The sequence below is a fragment of the Notechis scutatus genome, chromosome Z (genome assembly GCF_049901735.1).
Source record: "Notechis scutatus isolate UNSWTSFEM ecotype Mainland chromosome Z, rNotScu1.2, whole genome shotgun sequence".
Lineage (NCBI taxonomy): Eukaryota > Metazoa > Chordata > Lepidosauria > Squamata > Elapidae > Notechis > Notechis scutatus.
This window is the reverse complement of record NC_142025.1, coordinates 125,096,636-125,116,724: the sequence shown is the minus strand read 5'-3', so window position 1 is coordinate 125,116,724 and position 20,089 is coordinate 125,096,636. Positions and strand designations below refer to the sequence as shown.

General features: G+C 42.8%; 1 protein-coding gene across 8 annotated transcripts in view; it reads left to right on the top strand.

The window, feature by feature from the left end:
- The first annotated feature begins 1,190 nt into the window (after positions 1-1,190).
- The window catches only part of TEP1 (telomerase associated protein 1), a 98,736-nt gene continuing 79,837 nt past the window's right edge, over positions 1,191-20,089 (top strand). For 2 of the 8 annotated variants that reach the window (XM_087945140.1, XM_087945133.1), the window contains exons 1-9: positions 1,267-1,389; positions 5,118-5,184; positions 8,905-9,070; positions 10,212-10,361; positions 10,876-11,184; positions 13,903-14,055; positions 15,745-15,879; positions 17,372-17,533; positions 18,088-18,243. In XM_087945140.1, the coding sequence (XP_087801266.1) occupies positions 8,939-9,070; positions 10,212-10,361; positions 10,876-11,184; positions 13,903-14,055; positions 15,745-15,879; positions 17,372-17,533; positions 18,088-18,243 (1,197 nt within the window). In that variant the 5' untranslated portion in view covers positions 1,267-1,389; positions 5,118-5,184; positions 8,905-8,938. Of the gene's footprint in view, positions 1,390-5,117; positions 5,185-8,904; positions 9,071-10,211; positions 10,362-10,875; positions 11,185-13,902; positions 14,056-15,744; positions 15,880-17,371; positions 17,534-18,087; positions 18,244-20,089 lie in introns of all 8 variants that reach the window. The other 6 variants (XM_087945136.1, XM_087945138.1, XM_087945139.1 and 3 more) reach the window with 6 other exon arrangements.

The following is a 20,089-nucleotide window of genomic DNA, read 5'->3' as shown; positions in this document are numbered from 1 at the left end:
ATAATCAGGACTGTAGAAAAAACAATTACTAGCAACCTGCCTTCAGTTGAGGACCTGTATATTGCACAAGTCAAAAAGAGGGCTGTGAAAATATTTACAGACCCCTCACATCCCAGACATAAACTGTTTCAACTCCGTCCCTCAAAATGACGCTATAGAGCACTGCACACCAGAACACCTAGACACAAGAACAATTTTTCCCCCAAATGCCATTACTCTGCTAAACAAATTATTCCCTCAACACTGTTCAACTATTTACAAAGTCTGCATTACTATTAATCTTTTCATCACTCTTTATCGCTCATCCCCTCCCACTTGTGACTGTATGACTGTAACTTTGTCGCTTATATCCTTACAATCTATATTGACTGTTTCCTAGTATGATTTGATTGCTTATGGGTACCCTATGATTATTATTAAGTGTTGCACCTGATGATTCTCGACTCTTGACGAATGTATCTTTTCTTTTATGTACACTGAAAGTATTTGCACCAAGACAAATTCCTTGTGTTTGTCCAACAAAGTATTCTATTCTATTCTATTCTATTCTATTCTATTCTATTCCCCACAACAAACCTATGAGGTAGGCTGGACTGAGAGAGAGAGAGAGAGAGAGAGAGAGGACTAGCCCAAGGACAGCCAGCCAACTTTGGTACCTAAAGCAGGATTAGAATTTAAAACCGATGCTTTTCTCCACCCCCCCACTTTTTCCCAAAAGGCAACTGGACTTTCTTGCTATTATTATTTTGTCCTTGAAGGGGTTTCACTTCTCCTCTCACTTCTCAAAATAAAATTAAAAGCAAACAAACAAACAACCAGGATATGGATAACCTCCAGCTCATTTTGCACAGCAGGGTTGGCTATATAAGTAAGTCCTCGACTTCCAACAGTTTGTTTAGTGACCATTTAGAGTTACCACAGCACTGGGGGAGGGAAAAAAGTGACCAATTTCAAATCGGTCACAAGCCCCTTTTTTCAGCGCGAGAGGGTCACTTCGAACGGTCCCTGAACGAACCGTTGTAAATCGAGGAACTCCCAGTATGAAGATCCTTTTCCCGCTGCGCTTTTGCGGCTTTTGAAGCGCAAGGGGTTAAAAAGCCGGGAGGAGTCAGGGAAGCAAGGAGCGCCCTATGATGGGGCGGGGGGAGGAGGCGCTTCCGCAACCCACTGCTTTCTTTCTCCGCTTGGTTTTCTTTCCGGGAACCGCGGCCGTTTTGGAGCACCGCTCGCTCGCCAGGGAGGAAGAAGAAGAAAAGGACGCGGGTCTCTCTCTCTCTCTCTATCTCCGGCGTCCGAGTCCGGAGCTGAGAAAGGGTGAGAGGGCGCAAGGACGAGCCTGCAAAGGCTCGGTTGGCATCTTGGTTTGAAAGACACGGCCGCCGCTTCCTGGTTAGAAAAAGGCGTGGGAACATCAGCTGTCCTGGGCGGTGGGAAGGAGGAGGAGGGTTTTCTGAGCTTCGTTGTTTTCTTGCAACCTCAACTATGTAACGTCAACAACAACAACAACTCTATCGTTTCCCCGGTTGGCGGGCCTCGCTCAGGCCCTCGAGCGAGGCCGTAGGGGTGGTAATCGCGTGTCTCCCCGAGGGCGCTGAGTCATCCCCGCTTGTTTGCAGCCTCCCAGGTCCGGGCGGTGTTATGTGCACCTTTGGTGTGTGCAGAAATGGGTAAAGAAAGTTAGAAAAGGCGCCTTGGGGAGAAAGTTGCCCCAATCGATTCATTTTCACTTTCCGCCCAAGATTTCGTGCAGGAGAGAGAGAGAAAGAGAAAAAAAATTAGAGCCTCTTTTTTTTTAAAGGGATCAAAAGCTTTTTACGGGTAGTCCTCGACTTACAACCGTTGGTTTAGTGATTGTTCAAATCATAGCAATAGAACTTAGACTTATAGATCGCCTCACTCCCTAAGCCAGGGGTCTTCAAACTTGACAGCTTTAAGACTGTGGACTTCAACTCCCAGAATTCTTCCTCCAGTCATGTTAGCTCAGGAATTCTGGGAGTTGAAGTCCACAAGTCTTAAACTTGCCAAGTTTGAAGACCCCTTGGCCCAAGCGGTTACAGAGTCGGCCTATTGTTCCTAACAACGGCACTGAAAAAAGTGACTTAGGGCCGTTTTTCACACTTGTGACGGTTGCAGCCTCCCCATGGTCACTTGATCAAGATTCAGATGCTTGGCGACTGACTTGTCTTTATGACAGCTGGCAACTGACTCATATTTATGATGGTTGCCGTGTCCTGGGTCCTTTCTGGCAAGCAAAGGTCCTTCTGGCAAGCAAAGTCAATGGGGAAGCCAGATTCACTTAGCTGCCATGTTACTAATTAACATTTTGAGTGGTTCACTTAACAAAAATTGTAAAATGGGGCAAAATTCACTTAACAAATGTCTCGCTTAACAACAGAAATTTTGGGGTCAGTTGGGGGTCATAAGTCGAGGACTACCTGTAGTTGTTCATTTAGAACAGGGGTCTGCAAACTTGACAGCTTTAAGACTTGTGGACTTCAACTCCCAGAATTCCTCCTCCAGTCAAGTTAGCTCAGGAATTCTGGGAGTTGAAGTCCACAAGTCTTAAACTTGCCAAGTTTGAAGACCCTTGATTTAAAAACTATATAGGGATTTCTCAAAATCCAGAAGTTTTAGAGTGTGAATTTGAACTACCAGCTTGGAAAGGCAGGGGCTTATATTCACATAAACCTCAAGTCATAATTTTTACATCCTGCTTTATTGAACAAACCAGAATTATGTAAATTCACAGGGATTAATGCCCCACGCATATATATTCTCCCCATCCCCCACAACAGCCCTCTTTGTTTCTTCTTTCATCTCATCTCACACCAAACTCCCAGTCCCCAAAACTCCTCCAGCACAAACAAAAAGTGGTTACCTTGCTTGGAGTTTTGTGTGGGGCATTAATCCACACCCACTGCGAATCTACATAATAGTGGTTTGTTCAATAAACCAGGATGCAAACATCATGACTCCAGGTTTCTGTGAATAAGCTACTGCCTTTCCAAGCTGAGGTAATTGCCTCAGCCTTTCCCAAGCCAGCTACCCTTTTGGAACCATGTCGGTTGAGGTTTATGGGTTATTATGGAATCCCTACGTATTCACTGGTGTGTTTTTCCTTAGAAATGGAGGCTACTACAGGTTGTCTCGACTTAACGACCACAATTGAGCCCAAATTTTTTGTTGCCAAGTGAAACATTTGTTAAGTAAATTTTGCTCCATTTTTCTTACTACAATTGTTGAGTGAATCACTGCAGTTGCTAAATTAGTAACATATTGTTAAATGAATCTAGTTTTCCCATTGATTTTGCTTGTCAGAAGGCCGCAAATGATGATCACATGACCCCAGGACACTGCAACGGTCATAATTGTGAATAACTTCCCAAGCGCCTGAATTTTGATCATGTGGCCATAGGGAATGCTACCATGGTCATAATAGTTTAAAACGGTCCTAAGTCATTCTTTTTAGTGCCATTGTCACTTCGAACAATCACTAAGTGAACTGATGTAAGTTGAGACCTTCCTGTAAAGAAATTATAGGCGCATCTGTAAATATTGACCTATTGGCTTTAATATTTTGTTACACTCCTATTTCATCTTCCTCCTTCCCTTGTATGTGCTTCCCAAGTTCAAATTTACCCTAGGGGGATAAATGTATTGGCAAGCCAGTCTTTGCATAGTGAGTTGGCATCCAGAATAATCGCCCTGTTACACATAGGGAAGAACAAGAAGCCATGTTGGGTTTGGATGAACACAACATCCTATTGGCATGCGTGAAATGAAGGAAGTTCTTTTTTTCTCACACCCTGGATTAGTGGCAGTAACACTGAATTAACCAGGGATCCACGGTGAGGGAAAATTGAGCCTAAGGGATTGAGCAAGATTGTGTCATCTGAAAGATGTCTGGGGCCTTGAATTTAGGGCGGGGAGCTCTCTAAGCGGGTGGGATACATTCCAGGATGTAATCCAAACAAGGTCATGCAGGTTTTCAATTTTTGTTTCCTTTTTATTAAGTGTCGGAACCTGGAGAAAGGAATTTGAGGCATCAGCCACTTCCAAAGTTTCTCAATCTCAACTACTTTAAGAGGGTGGACTTCAACTCCCAGAATTCTCCAGCCAGCATGGCTCACTGGAGAATTCTGGGAATTGAACTTCACTCAGCATGGCTGATTGGAGAACTCTGGGAATTGAAGTCCACTCAGTCAGCATGGCTGATTGGAGAATTCTGGGAATTGAAGTCCACTCAGTCAGCATGGCTGACTGGAGAATTCTGGGAATTGAAGTCCACTCAGTCAGCATGGCTGACTGGAGAATTCTGGGAATTGAAGTCCACTCAGTCAGCATGGCTGACTGGAGAATTCTGGGAATTGAAGTCCTCTCGGCATGGCTGATTGGAGAATTCTGGGAATTGAAGTACAGTCACTCGGCGTGGCTGACTGGAGAATTTTGGGAATTGAAGTCCACTGAATCAACATAGCTGACTGGAGAATTCTGGGAATTGAAGTCCACTCGACATGGCTGATTGGAGAATTCTGGGAATTGAAGTCCACTTAGTTGGCATGGCTGACTGGAGAATTCTGGGAATTACGTCCACTCCTCGTAAAGTGGCTGAGGTTGAGAAACTCTGGCCAAGTCTTCTCCAAATAGCCAAGCTCTACCTTCAGCGCTGCTGATGAGTTTGAATTATATGTGTAGATCGGTCTTGCTCCTTTCTCTAACCAAGCAAAGGATAATAATGAACTAACTAGTGCTTTGGGATCTTTGGTGCTCTCTGAGCTTGATGGTTTCATTGCAGATGCTTCATTACCAAACTAGGTAACATCATCAGTGCTAGGAGGAAGTTTGTGATTTGCCCATCATGACCTAATGTCTGTGTGTATAGGCGTGTGTGTGTGTGTGGCTAGCGTGTAACAAAATATGCCACCGATTATTTTATTTTTATTTTATTTATTTGATTTGTCAATCGCTTACAAGATAATAGGTATAAGTATTAACATGAGTAAGAATACAGGAAATAGGTACAAATAAATGGGGACAATAGGACAAAGACGGTAGGCATGATGGTGCATTATGCACGCCCCTTAGATTACAAAGTCTATTCCTACTTTCTCATCTAGGTGTAAAGAAAGAGATTCTGAAATGAATTGATAGGTTATCATCTATCACAGTCTGCAGAAGTGACAGGTAAGCTGGGCTTGTCTGGTGATCCTTAGGTAAATCTTTTCTTCTCTTTATCTTCTAACCCATGGCCTTTTAAAAGCTGCTATTCCATTTCAGCATTCCATCTCCTTGATTGTGCCTTTGAACATATCAGTGTTCCATACTTAAGGGGCTGCCACAAAGAAGGAAGGGGTCAATTTATTCTCCAAAGCACCTGGATGTATGACAAGAATCAATGGATGGAAACTAATCAAGGAGAAAAGCAACCTAGAATGAAGAACAAATTTCTTTCTTGACATTTAAAACAATGTTTTATTTTTTATTTATTTATTTTGTCAAAAGCTTACAATATAATAGAAATAAGAATAAACGTAAGTTTAAATATAAGAAATAGGAGCTAATAATTGGGGACAATAGGACAGGGACGGTAGGCACAATTGTGCGCTTATGCACGCCCCTTACAGACCTCTTAGGAATGGGGCGACTAAAAGAGATGAGGTGGACTGGTTGCTTTCGTGGTGTGGAGACAATAACTTGGTCCTCAACACCAATAAGACAAAGGAGCTTCTAGTGGACTATAGAAGGAACAGATCAGACATCCAACCCTTGCTTATCAATGGAGACTGGAGCAAGTGGAGCAAGTGGCCAGTTTTCAGTTTCTGGGTGTTACCATAAGAGAGGATCTGACCTGGGGCGCTCACATTGCAGCCCTGGTCAAAAGGGCCCAGCAGAGATTATACTACCTGAGGCTTCCCAGAAAACAACAACTGAATGAAAAACTGCTGGTGACTTTCTATCGCTGCACCATAGATGATTGAAGTGATCTAATGATCTAAGTGCTAGAGCCCACTGTAACTACATAGCCAAAAAGGCGTTAAGAGTTGTTAGCCTAATCTTACGTAGCTTTTTCTCTGGTAATATTACACTAATAATTAGAGCAGACAAAACATTTGCTAGACTAATACTCAAATACAGCTCATCAATCTGGAACCCACATTATGTGTCTGATATTAACACAGTTGAGAAAGTCCAGAAATATTTCACAAGAAGAGTTCTCCACTCCTCTACTCGTTGCAGAATACCTTATGCCACCAGACTTGAAATTCTAGACCTAGAAAATCTAGAACTACGCCGCCTTCAGTCTGATCTAAGTATAGTATATAAAATCATACATTGCAATGTCCTACCTGTCAATGAATACTTCAGCTTCAACCATAACAACACAAGAGCAAACAATAGATACAAACTCAAGGTTAATCGCAACAAATTTGATTGCAGGAAATACGACTTCAGCAACAGAGTGGTCAATGTCTGGAATACTCTACCTGACTCTGTGGTTTCTTCCCCAAACCCCAAAAACTTTCACATTAGACTGTCTACTATTCACCTCACCCCTTTCCTAAGAGGTCTTTAGGGGCTGTGCATAAGCGCACCAACGTGCCTACCATCCCTGTCCTATTGTTTCTTTTCTTTTCTTTTATTTTTTTATATGTATCCATGTATTCATAACTATGTTTTTACTTATACCTATTATCTTGTAAGCAATTGACAAAAATAAATAAATAAATAAATAAAATAGAGAGTATCTTAACTTACTGCACCTCTGTATGGTTTGCCAATTGCACAGTAGCAGATAGGACAGCACTCCAGAAGGTTAACGTCATTGCTCAGCAGATCATTGGTTGCCCTCTCCCCTCTTTGGAAGAGCTTTATAGCTCCCACTGCCTTAATAAAGTTCAAAACATTCTCAAAGATCCATCTCTTCCTGAGCACCCTTTTTTTGAACTATTACCATCTGGTAGACGGTACAGAATAATAAAAACAAGGAAAAATAGGCTGAAAAACAGCTTCTATCCCAGGGCAGTAACTATATTGAATTCTACTGTATAGTGGAATGTTGGGGGATTTTGGTTCAATGTGTGCAGTATGAAGGATGTGTGTTTGTGTTTATTTTCATGGTCATGATGTGCACTGAAGATGGTGTTTGATTTCATTATATGAGGTGCAATGACAACAAAGTAAACTAAACTAAACCCCCGAGGTCCCTTCCAACTCTATAATTCTATCTTTTCTTGGTCTTCCATGTTATCTCATAGCCCCAATCCAAGGGCTAAAAATGCAAAACAAGGGCCAAAATATTTGATTTCACCCATTCTGAAGTCAGCCTTTTTGCAGTTGGTGCTATAATGTCATTCTTCCTCTGTGCTGTTGGATAAGAGCAGGAACACTATGTTCTTAATTGCTAGGACAATGTTTCTCAACCTGGGTAACTTTTAAGATGTGGGTGGGGAATTCTGGGAATTGAAGTCCCAGGACACATTGTAAAATGGCTGAGGTATCATAAGGCATCATTTAAGCACTGCAGTGTTGGATTAAAAACAAACTAAAATAATTTGTTTCCTTTTTGCACCAGAATCACACTTTGTTCTTGCATATCCTTGGTAAAGATGCAAGAATTTTAAATTTAAAGGTGCATTTTGAAATACTATACTGTCAAATGATCTTGGTGCTTTATCAATAAAACAGCAAGAGCATGCAGGTTGGGCTAGGTAAGAAAAGGCAAATCTTAGGCCTTTGGAAACATACTTTTATGATTAAAGAAAAACAGAAAACAATGGGCCTTATCCAAAAAATGAAATTTAATGTGAAGAAAAGTAAGGTTTTACCTGGGCACGGAAAACCAAAGTACAAATTAGGTGAAACCTGCCTCAAAAATAGTAACTGTGAGAGTGACAAAAAAACTAATTCAATTCTTGGTTATATAAATAGAGTCATGGAATCAAAATCACTTACCACTTTATAAAGCTTTGGTAAAACCACACCTGGAATACTTCATCCAGTTTTGGTGGCCACATTATAAAAAAGATGTTGAGACTTTGGAAAAAGTGCAAAGAAGAGCAATTATGATGATTAAAGGCCTGGAGACTAAAATATAGGAAGAATAGTTGTAGGATTTGGGTTTGGTTAGTCTAGAGAAAAGAAGGACTAGAGGGTGACATGATTGCAGTATTCCAGTATTTGAAAGGCTGCCGTAAGGAGGAGGGGCCAATTTATTTTCCAAAGCACCAGAGAGCAGGACAAGAAACAATGGTTGGAAACTAATCAAGGAGAAAAGCAACCTGGAATTAAAGACAAATTTCCTAACAGTGAGGAAAATTAACCAGTGGAACAGCTTGCTTTCAGACATTGTGGGTGCTTCATCACTGGAGATTTTTAAGAAGAGGCTTGAATGTCGTTTGTCTGAAATGGTATAGGATATCCTGCTTGAGACTAGAAAGCCTTCAAGGTCCTTTCCAGCTAGATTCTGATTCTCCCACTTTTCTTTCTACTTGGAAACTATTTCTGGACTTTGTGTTCAAAGTGGGAAAAAATAGAAACTTTGATTTTGGGTTTTACCAAGTCAGAAGGTTTGTTGTAATAGAAATGACTAGTTTATACTATTATGAAAAAGTAAAAAGTGGAGGTTTGATGCTATTATCTTATTCTACTGCACCAAAGAGAGTCCTTCTTACCCCACTTTTTTCTAAAGTTTTCCCTTTCCTTTTCCTTCCCCCATCTTTCCTACTATTTTTTTTTTGCATTTTTGTATTTTTATATTATAAATTAATATTTTTTTTTTTTAAAAAAATCAGATTTAACTGTAAGCTTGCTCGCTGAATTTGCATGCCCATTTTGAGAAAAAGCCATTCGCAAATGGATTTTTACTCTGGCGCACAATTGCTGCCTTTATTTTTCCTTCTGCAGAGATTGAAGGCCTGTTGGCTTTTCCTTAAAAACTATGGATCCCACTGCCCTTCACTGCCTGGAGAAGCCTCCTGTCCACGTGAATACTCCTGTTCCTGATATTTTCCAAAAACTGGAGGAATCTCGACTTCGACTTTTGAATCCTATCCGTCCTTTAGGATTGTGGGTAGGTCCCCTGAAATCCCCTGTCACCCAGGACCAATCAGTGACTCACTCCAGAACAATTGATTTACATCAGCTTCTTTGATCTCAAATGCCTCCAGGTTGGCCACTCAGCATGATAAGGTACAGCTAAGATCCCGTGCCTATGAAAATATTCCTAATAAATGTTGGCTTAATCCAGGTGCCTGGCTAGTCAATTTAAATGTTGTGGCTTTTCTCCAACCACACACAAAATGGTAAGGGTCTGAAGGTGGTATCCTGGCAGGTGGACTGGCCTCTGTTTTTGAAAAAAAATAAATTATTTAAATCTAAATACCGTTTCCCCCAAAATATGACCTATCGTGAAAGTAGGTCCTAGCTTGATTTTTAGCCATGCACCCAATATAAGCCCTACCCCCAAAATAAGCCCTAATTAAGATCCCACCCACTCCAGATAAAAATTGCAGGGATAAAATGCAGGGATAAAAATTAAGCTAGGGTGAGGATGGGGGTTTGTGTGAAGCTGCCCTACTACTTACCTTTGGACGGATGTAGCCAGGCCTCACACACCCCAACACCTGCCTTGCCAGCCCATTTCTTCTGCAGCTGGCAAGGCTGGCAAGGCTTTCGTGAAGGCCTCTGTGGCTGATAACAAAGCTCCAATCGATCCGGAGCTCAGTTATCAGCTGCAGAGGCCTTCAGAAAAGTCTTGCTGGCCGTAGAAGAAGTTCCTGAAGGCCTCTGACAACGAAAAGGAGGCCGAGGGCGACGTGCACAAGTGAGGTTAGTCAGTGGATGATATCCCCTGAAAATAAGACCTGGTGCCTTTTTTGGGTGAAAAAAAAATTATAAAACAGGGTCTTATTTTCAGGGAAATATGGTAGGATAGGAGACCACAAGTAAATCTCAGAGACATACACTAGACCAGGAAGGTGAAAATGCCAGCAGGAGCAGACTTGCTTCTCTCACGTGGGCAAGAAAATTACAGGGAGACTTCTAAGATCTCCCTAGACATCGAATTCAACATGACATTTTTCAGGCCCAGCCTTTCTGCCAAGTTATCGAGGGTAATTTTCAGAGTATTTGAAAGAATAAAGGAACCATGGCAACACTTGAATTCAATTGCTTCTGCTCTGCTTATTTATATGTGTCTGCTTGTGTCCCAGCAGAAAGATGTGGGTGAGGCAGAAAAACTTGGTTTGGCACATGTAGAGAGTTTGTGGAAAGGCCCAAAAAGATCTACAAAGAGCAACCATGTCCCAGAGGCCAGAGAGACATTGGGAAGAAACAAGAACCAGGAACAAAGCAAGCTAATGGTAAGGAAGCCATGGCTGCGGGAAGACAATTCAGTGGTGCATACAGTGGACTGGAAAATACAAGTAGTCCTCAACTTACGGCCAGAAGTGGGTTCAACATTTCTGTCGTTAAGTGAATTTTACCCCATCTGGCAACCTTTCCTGCCACAGTTAAGTGAATCACTGCAGTTGTTAAGTTAGTCACACAGTTGTTAAGTGAATCTGGCTTTGCTTTGGATGTTGCTGGTCAGAAAGTTGCAAAGGGTAACCAGGGGACCTTGAGAAATGGCGTCTGTCATAAAATTTTGAGCCAGTTGCCAAGCATCTGAATTTGAATCACGTGACTGTGGGGATGCTGCAACATTTGTCAGTGTGAAAAAAGTCATTTTTTTCGGTGCCGTTGTAACTTCGAACAGTCACTAAATGAACTGTGGTAAGACAAGGACTATCTGTACTTGGGAGTTGGAGGGGAGGTGTTTTTTGATACCATGGCCTTCAATATTACTTTCATTGTTGTTGTTTTTTCCCCCCTCAGCTATCCCAGTTTCTGCAAACCGGGCCTAAGAAATTGCTTTCCTATTGTACCTTCTCTCAGCCAAATTTGCTGCGGTTGGAAAATCACTGCCTGTCACAGCCCATATCCTCCAGCTTTCTTTTGCCAGGGCTGGAAGAATCCAGAGCTCGCTTGTTGCTCCCTGTTGTTCCAGCAAACCTCTCTCTGGATTCTGCAAAGCTTTTGAAAGGGTCCTCGCTCCTTCCTTGGCCAAAACTTTGTGCCACTGAATTGCCACCAGAAGAGGAGGCCTCTCGATCTTACCAGGAACTGGAGGAGCACCAGGTAAGAGTAAAACTGAAATTTAGACGGAAATATAGGTAGTTCTTGGCCTACGACCACAACTGAGCTCAACATTTATATTGGTAAGTTAGAGACAGTTGTTAAATGAGCGTTGTCTCATTTTACAACCTTTTTAAACTACAGTCGCTAAGTGAATCGCTGTAGATTGTTAAATGAATCTGGCTTCCCAGATTCTGACTTTGCTTGTCAGAAAGTTGCAAAAAATGATCACATGACCTTGGGACACTGCAACCATCATAAATACATGCCAGTTGCCAAGTGTCTGATTTGATCATGTGACCAACGGTCATAAGTGTGGAAAACAGTTGTAAGTCATTTTCCCCCCAATGCCATTGTATCTTTGAAGAATGGTTGTAAGTCAAGGACCACCTGTGAAAGCTTCAGCCTTATACTGTAGAAAATAAATACCATATCAAGTCTCCTTTCATGTTGAGTTTGATTCCTGATGACTTCATGGATACATTCAATATTTATTTCTCAACATCAGTGCAATTTTCTTTGTTGAGATGTAGGGATTCCACGAAGAAGAAGAATTTGTTGTCATTACTGAAGTTATGTGCCTTTACCTCCTTCCAGATTTTGTTTAAACTTTATCCAAACTACTTCACAGTAAGGCAATGTTTCTCAACTTTGGTGACTTTAAGACGTGTGGACTTCAACTCCCAGCATTCTTCAATGCTGGCTGGGGAATTCTGGAAGTTGAAGTCCACACATCTTAAAGTGGTCAAAGATGAGAAACGCTGAAGTATTTCTCCAAGTAGTCTACTAGAACTTCCTTGTAGTTTCCCAACCAAGGACTAATCTTGACTGACCTTTCTTAGTTTCTACACGTAGGAAAATCATCAACGCTGAAAGCTAAGAATTTTCCTGCTCCAGATCAACGTCAGTGGACTGCTTAATGGGAGACCAAATGGGTTGCAACATCTACTACTATTGTAGTATTCACACATTCATTTGGAGGGCACAAGATTTAGGAAGGCGTGTGTGGAGATGAGTTAGAGAGGGTGGCTCTAGGCAGCGAACTGAGTAAGAAATGTAAAGCGTGATTTATTGCATGCATGGCACCTGTCAGGAACAGGTTAAAGATAAGTGTTTCCTTGAAATTGCATTATGTCATCCTGGAAATGGACACTTTTGATTTAGGGTTCACCTGATGGGTGTTTCTTGCAGGCATGCCTGATTTCAGATCTCTGCAACAGATTTCTCTACTTGGGAGCTTACATTAACTTTGAGCCCATAAGGCTGTGTAGAGAGTGGTGAGGACAGCAGAAAAGATTATTGGAAGTTTACTTCCTTCTATCCAGGTCATGGCAGAGGTGGTATTCAGCAGGTTCTGACCAGTTCTGGAGAACCAGTAGTGGAAATTTTGAGTAGTTTGGAGAAGCGGCAAATGCCACCTCTGACTGGCCCTGCCCCCATCTATTCTCTGCCTCCCGAGTCCCAGCTGATCGGCTGGGTCTTCTTTGGTTGCCCTGCACAGGAGAACGGAGCTGGAAAGCAGGTTAGTTGGGTGGGGAGGGAATGGAGATTTTGCAGTAACCTTCCCTCAGGAATGGGGAGGGAATGGGGATTTTGCAATATCCTTCCCCTGCCACGCTCACCAAGCCTCACTACGTCCACCAAGCCATGCCCACAGAACTGGTAGTAAAAAAATTTGAATCCTACCACTGGGACATTGCATATAAACAATGCTTGACCAGGGTCTGCAGTATTGTCAGGGATGCTACACATCCTCTCCATGACCAGTTTTCTTCCTTCTCAGAGGAGGCTTCGTGGTATCCATCAGCAAGGATTGCGGGCCCAATGGGCAAAAGAAAACTCAGGACGGTATTGGCTGGTTGGCAGAAGAGGCCTTCAGACAATGGCTAAAATCATGATGATTTTCTTTTGAGAATGGGCATCAGAATTTCGATTTTTAATGTGTGCCAGTGTGCTCACAGAAAAAAAGTGACAATAAAGGTTATCTTATTTTATAATTACTTTTTTGTCTGATGGTTTCCCATCTTTGGTCGTGCTTCAACATCTTTTCCATGCATTTTAAGGCAAGTTGGGGCTGAGAGCTCCCTCTCTTTCTTGACCCACATTGGTACCAGCTGTTTAAGAAATAATTCCTCTAAAGGTAGTCCTTGATTTAACAACAGTTCACTTAGTGACCGTTCAAAGTTACAACGGCCCTGAAAAAAGTGACTTACGACTATTTTTCACATTTACGACCATTGCAGCATCCCCCTGGTCAAGTGATTTACATTGACAACTGGTTCACATTTATGATGGTTGCAGTGTCTTGGGGGTCACGAGATCCGCTTTTGCGACCTTCTGAGAAGCAAAGTTAAGGGGAAAGCTGGATTCACTTAATGACCGTGTTGCTAATTTAACAAGTGCAGCGATTCACTTAACAAACAGGGCAAGAAAAGTCGTAGAATGAGGGCAAAACTCACTTAACCGCTTTCTCACTTAGCAATGTAAGTTCTGGGCTCAATTGTGGTTGTAAGTCGAGGACTACCTGTACGTAGCTTGGATGGGCATCACCGGCACGCAGTACATGCTGCGGGAGCAGATCTGGAAAAACAAATGGAGGAAATGGCATTCTAAACTTCCGAATAGCAGCATTGCCTTCTTTTAGATTTAGTGGGTGGCCTTTGCTTGAAGACTGATTTGACTTTGTGGCTTAATGGTGACTTGTATTTTTCTTCTGCCCAACTGAAGGAAAATGAGGACGAAGTGGACTCGTTCAACGACATCCCGGAATATGTCCTTGCAATGCCCGAGGATGAGTCTGAGCAGTTACAGGAGGAGGATGACACCCTGGGGTCTGAAATACAGGAGGAGGATGAAGGAGTAGCTGTGAAAGAGAAGAAGGTAAGAGACAAGCCGCAGTAATAGCACTTCCTACTGTTGGAGAGTGACCTGATCTTTCTCACCTGGGTGGATATTTGCAAACAAATAAAAGCTTTGCAAGCAAAAATAATACGGACAGTGCCTTGGTGCTGTCTGAGCTTTCTTTCTTGCAGACGTTTCATTACCCAAACAAGGTAACATCATCGTTACCTAACTAGCACTAATGTTGTCTATGGAAATTCTCAGTCATCCAGGTCATGGGTATCTCAAAGGTGCTTTTTTCAAGAGGCAACTGGACTTTCTTGTTTTTCCTTTGAAGACATTTTGCTTCTCATCCAAGAAGCTTCTTCTGCTCTGACTGGATGGTGGGGAATGGAAGGATTTATACTCCTTGCAGACAGCTGGTCATTTGCATTCTTTTAGCGAGTCGTTAAGACCACCTGGAGGTTTATCTGTGTCCTCAGGGTCACCTGAGGGGTGCAAATGGGTATGGGGCTTTTTTGGAACCGTTGAAAGGACTGTGTTGTAGACTGGAGATAGGTGATGTCGTATCCCTCCCCTTCTGTTGAGAGAGAACTGCTCAATTTCGTCATAGATGGCCTCTTTAACCCCTCTTTCAAACCAGTGGTTCTCGCTATGCAAAATGTGGACTCTATTCAAAAGGTGAACCTGATGACACAGATAAATCTCCAGGTGGCCTCAACAACCTGTTAAAAGAGTGCAAATCACCAGCTGTCTGCAAGGAGTATAAATCCTTCCATTCTCCAGAGCTGAAGAAGCTTCTTGAATGAGAAGTGAAACATCTTCAAAGAAAAACCAGAAAGTCCAGCTTTGGGATGGCACCGATGATGTTACCTTATTTTGGTATTGAAACATCCACAAGAAAACAAGCAGGCTCAAAGAGCACCAAGGACCCCTCATTTCAACCCTGAGCTACAAATACAGGTGGTCTTCAACATACAACTACAATTTAGCCCAAAATTTTTGTTGCTAAGCGAGAAGTGAGTTTTGCCCCACTTTACGACCTTTCTTGCCACCATTGTTAAGTGAATCACTGCAGTCATTCAGTTAGTAACATGGTTGTTAAGCAAATCTGGCTTCCCCATTGACTTTGCTTGTCAGAAGGTTGTAAAAGGGATCACATGACTCCTTTACAACCGTCATAGATACATGCCAGTTATCAAGGGTCAGAATTATGGCCATGTAACCATAGGGATGTTGAAAGGGTCATAAGTACGAAAAACTGGTCACCCGTCACTTTTTTCTTCTCCTTGCCATTTTAACTAAACAGATGGTTGCAAGTTGAGGACAACCTGTGCTCATTCCTACTCCTATTTTTCCCCACCACCACAATAACCCTGTGAGGCGGGCTGGACTGAGAGAGAAACTGGCCCAAGGGCAGCCAGACGGCTTTGGTGTTTAAGGCAGGATTAGAATTCAGGGAATTTGTGGAGGTTGAAAACAGTCATAAGTCACTTTTTTTCAGTGCGGTTGTAACTTGGAATGGTCACTAAACAAATAACATTCTGCATTCTTTTGTTCCAGTGTTCAGTTTTGGTCTGGGATGGGTTTTTGTTTTTTTTAAGTTCTCATGATTTCTTTTTCTCTGTGTTTATACTAATGAAACTGTGGAGTAGAAATTTAGAATTGGTGAGGAAATTCCCATGAATTTTCTAAATCCCCACCCCCCCATTTTTTTAAAAATTTTAGCTAATGTTCTTAAGCATGGTCTGCTGCTCCTTGGTGGAAGGAGCACGTTTTGGAAATCCTCCGGGGTTGTTACAGAAGAAACTGATGAAAATATGTAAGAGTCTAGCAGAATGTGAACCAGAATTCATCCTCAAGGTATGAAAGGAGGCTGTGGAGCATGGGCTTGAGGGTTGGGGGGTGGTGGGATGGGATGTGTAAATCATTAGCAGCAGCTATGTACCATCCGAGCATCCTAACCATGAGCCACCGCAATCCAACCCTATGATTCTCAGATAAAAGCTTGAGAATGGCTCTTCCAGTCCCTGTAGTTGGGTACTATGGACAATTTAAACATACAGCATGTGCAAGGAGACCTAAGGATATTTTTGAACTAGAAGATTTTACTCCGCTAGTTCTTGCAGACTTTAGGAGCGATACTCATCTTTGATTCAAGGCCACGGTCCGAAGACATTTCTGCGGCCATGTGGCCAGCATGACATCATAGAGCACTGTTATCTTCCCACCGAAGTGATACTTATTTACCTACTTGCATTTGTATGCTTTCTAACTGCTAGGTTGGCACACATTAGGGCGAGGACGGGAGCTCACGCCCATCATGTGGCACTTGGGTCTTGAACCCACCTGCTGGTTTCCTAGCCAACAAGTCCAATGTCTTAACCACTGAGCCATTGCAGAGCCTGTTTCTGCAAGGAAGAGTAGGAAAGTATTCCAAACGCCAGGATAGAAAAGCTTTTAGCTTATTGCAGAGAATATTTTGAAACTCTTATTTCCGCAAAACAGAATTATTATAAAATTCTGACCAGAAGGGCATCCAAGCTTTTGCACCTGTCATTGTACCGCTTTCTTCTTTTGAATTTGTAAATGTCTGCACATAAGTAGCAATTGTGCTTTCCAACTTGCAGAATTAGGTTGTGGTTTGCCTGCGGCTGTTTATTTAGGAACTCTTCAAAGCAGGGGTGGGATTCAAATTTTTTAACAACCACTTCTGTGGGCATGGCTTAGGTGGCATGGCTTGGTGGTCATGTGATTGGGTGGACATGGCTTGGTGGTCATGATATAGGCTGGATGTGGCCAACTCAATATCACTCACATCGAGGCATGCATCTCCTCGCCTGGCCTCTCATGACTGTGGGGATGCTGCAACAGTCGTAAGTGTGCAAAATGGTCATAAGTCATTTTTTTCAGGGCCATTGTAACTTTGAATGGTCACTCCACACAAGCAAAGTACCAGCAAAGGAGGGGAAAAAAACTCCAGAGACGTTCCAGAGACAGAAAGTCTAGTCCTGCCGAGAATGTAATAAGGGTTAATGGAGAGACAGTTTCTGTAAGCAACACCAGAATGTTTCCTTCCTGCCTTCCTTACAGGATTAGGCCAGTAATTTCTTCTTTCAACCAGTTCTCTGAACTGCTTAGAATGTTAACAACCGGTTCTAGCGAATAGGTGCGAACTGGTAGAATCCCACCCCTGCTTCAAAGCGTAATTTGAGCAGGGTTACCTACATTTTGCAATACAGCTAAATATTAAACATTAACAAACTGGTGTTATTAAATATTAAGATTCCTCATCTTCCTAACAATATTAGGAGAGGTCTTTGCCCATCTGTACCATCTCTGTCTCTTCGCTCAGGTTGCCTTGTATGCCCGCCAAGAACTGAACATCCGCAGTACGGCTAATTTCCTCCTGGCATTGGCTTCCTACCTTCAGCCCTGCCGCCCACATGTGCGGCGCTACTTTTGCCACGTGGTACAGCTCCCATCGGACTGGATGCAAGTGGCCAAGCTCTATCAAGTGAGAACAAATCCCATATTCTCCTATTTTTTTTCAGCAGGGAATTCCAGATTTAATTGCAGATAGAACTCTCTTAACTGAAGAGTGAGGAGAAGAGCAACCAAGATGATTAGGGGACTGGAAGCTAAAACATATGAAGAACTGTTGCTGGAATTGGGTATGTCTAGTTTAATGAAAAGAAGGACTAGGGGTGACATGATAGCAATCTTCCAATATCTCAAGGGCTGCCCACAAAGAAGAGGGAATCAAGCTATTCTCCAAAGCACCTGAGGGCAGGACAAGAAGCAATGAATGGAAACTAATCAAGGAGAGAAGCAACTTGGAACTAAGGAGGAATTTCCTGACAGAACAATTAACCAGTGGAACAGCTTGCCTCCAGAAGTTGTGAATGCTCCATCCCTGGAGGTTTTTAAGGAGAGACAGGCCAACCATTTGTTTGAAGTGGTATAGGGTTTCCTGCCTGAGCAGGGGGGTGAGCTAGAAGACCTCCAAGGTCCCTTCCAACTCTGTTATTCTGATTTGCCACATGGTGCTTTTTTCCCTTCTCTGTGCAGAGCCTAGCAGGGGAAGAAGAAACGCTGGCTCCCATGCCTTCCTGCCTCCGCGCTGGGATGGCTGACAAGTTCCGGCAGTTTGATGCCTATCAGTTGGCCAAATACAACACACGCAAGAGCCGGGGCAAGCAACGTCACAAGCCAAAGGTTGCAAAGGTAGAGTACTGAACTTTGAAGTTTGCAAGACTTTTTAAAGCTGTAAGCGGGCAGCTTCCTTCTTTGATCTGAATTGCTGCAATGTCATGGAAGATTCCCAAGCATTCTGACCTATCAATGGTCCTTTGAAAAATCTGCAAGGGATTTTTCTTCCTTCATCCTTCTTCCTCCTTCCTTCCTCCTCCTTCCTTCTTCCTTCTTCCTCCTTCCTCCTTTCTCCTTCCTCCATTGTTGTTGTTGTTGTTGTTGTTGTTGTTGTTGTTGTTGTTGTTGTTCTTCTTCTTCTTCTTCTTCTTCTTCTTCTTCTTCTTCTTCTTCTTCTTCTTCTTCTTCTTCTTCTTCTTCTTCCTCCTCCTCCTCCTCCTCCTCCTCCTCCCTCCTCCTCCTTCTCCTCCTTCTCCTCCCTCCTCCCTCCTCCCTCCTTCCTCCCTTCCCCCCCTCCCCTCCTCCTCCTCCTGCCATATCTGTCACTGGACATTGGCGATCCTATCAACAGCCACATGAAAAAGTTTTGTCCAAACCACTTCCTTAGATTTTGAAGCCGTGATGTTCTTCTTCTGTCTGGACCTCATTTGCCTTCAATTTTTCCCTGGAGGATTAAGCAAAGTATGCCGTATTTTTCTGGGTGTTGCATCAACATGTCCAAAACATTCAAAAAAGGGATGCGCGCAGCAATTTTGAGATAAAACCTGCACTAATTTTGATAATATGTGTGGCAGCATGGACAGTCTTTGGGGCCTCTAAAATGGCCCGTGTTACATCATTGTTTTGAGAGCTGCGCTGGCTGCCAGTTTGCTTCTGGGTGCAATTCAAGATGTTAGTTATTACCCATAATATTACCCTTTGTGGCATGGGTCTGGGTTACTTGACGAGTCATCTCACCCCTGTTGCACAGCCCCATCCCACCTGTGCTGGGAGAGGAAGTGTGCTGCAGATCCTGTCAGTCAAGGAATTCCAGCTGACAAAGTCCAGAATAAGAGCCTTCTCTGTGATTTGGAACATCTTATTCCCTGAGATGAGATTAGCTCTTACCCTCCAGACTTTACATAAGAGCTTGAAGGCCTGGCTCTACCAATAAAGGAGAATATTTGTGGCCCAAGGCTAAAATGAAAGGTACTTGGTGTTCTCTGAGTTTTGGTTATTGCGGGAATTGGGTATGTGTAGTCTAACGAAAGGAAGGACTAGGGGTGACATGATATCAGGGTTCCATATTTGAGGGGCTGCTACAAAAAAGGAAGGGGAAGGGGAAGTCAACCAATTATCCCAAACACCTGAAAACAGAACAAGAAGCAATGGATGGAAAGTAATCAGGGAGAGAAGCAACCTAGAATTAAGGTTGCAGGAACTGGGTATGCAAGGTTGCAAGAATGGTTGCAGGAACTGGGTATGTCTAGTTTAATGAAAAGAAGGACTAGGGGAGACATGATAGCAGTCTTCCAATATCTCAGGGGCTGCCACAAAGAAGAGGAAGTCAAGCTATTCTCCAAAGCACCTGAGGGCAGGACAAGAAGCAACCTGGATGGAAACTAATCAAGGAGAGAAGCAACCTAGAAATAAGGAGGAATTTCCTGACAGTTAGAACAATTCATCAGTGGAACAACTTGCCTCCAGAACTTGTGAATGGTCCAACACTGGAAGTTTTTAAAAGATATTGGTGAAGGTGGTGAAGGTTTTCCTGCCTAGGCAGAGGGTTGGACTAGAAGACCTCCAAGGTCCCTTCCAACTCTATTCTATTCTATTCTATTCTATTCTATTCTATTCTATTCTATTCTATTCTATTCTATTCTATTCTATTCTATCCTATCCCTATCCCTATCCCTATCCCTATCCCTATCCCTATCCCTAA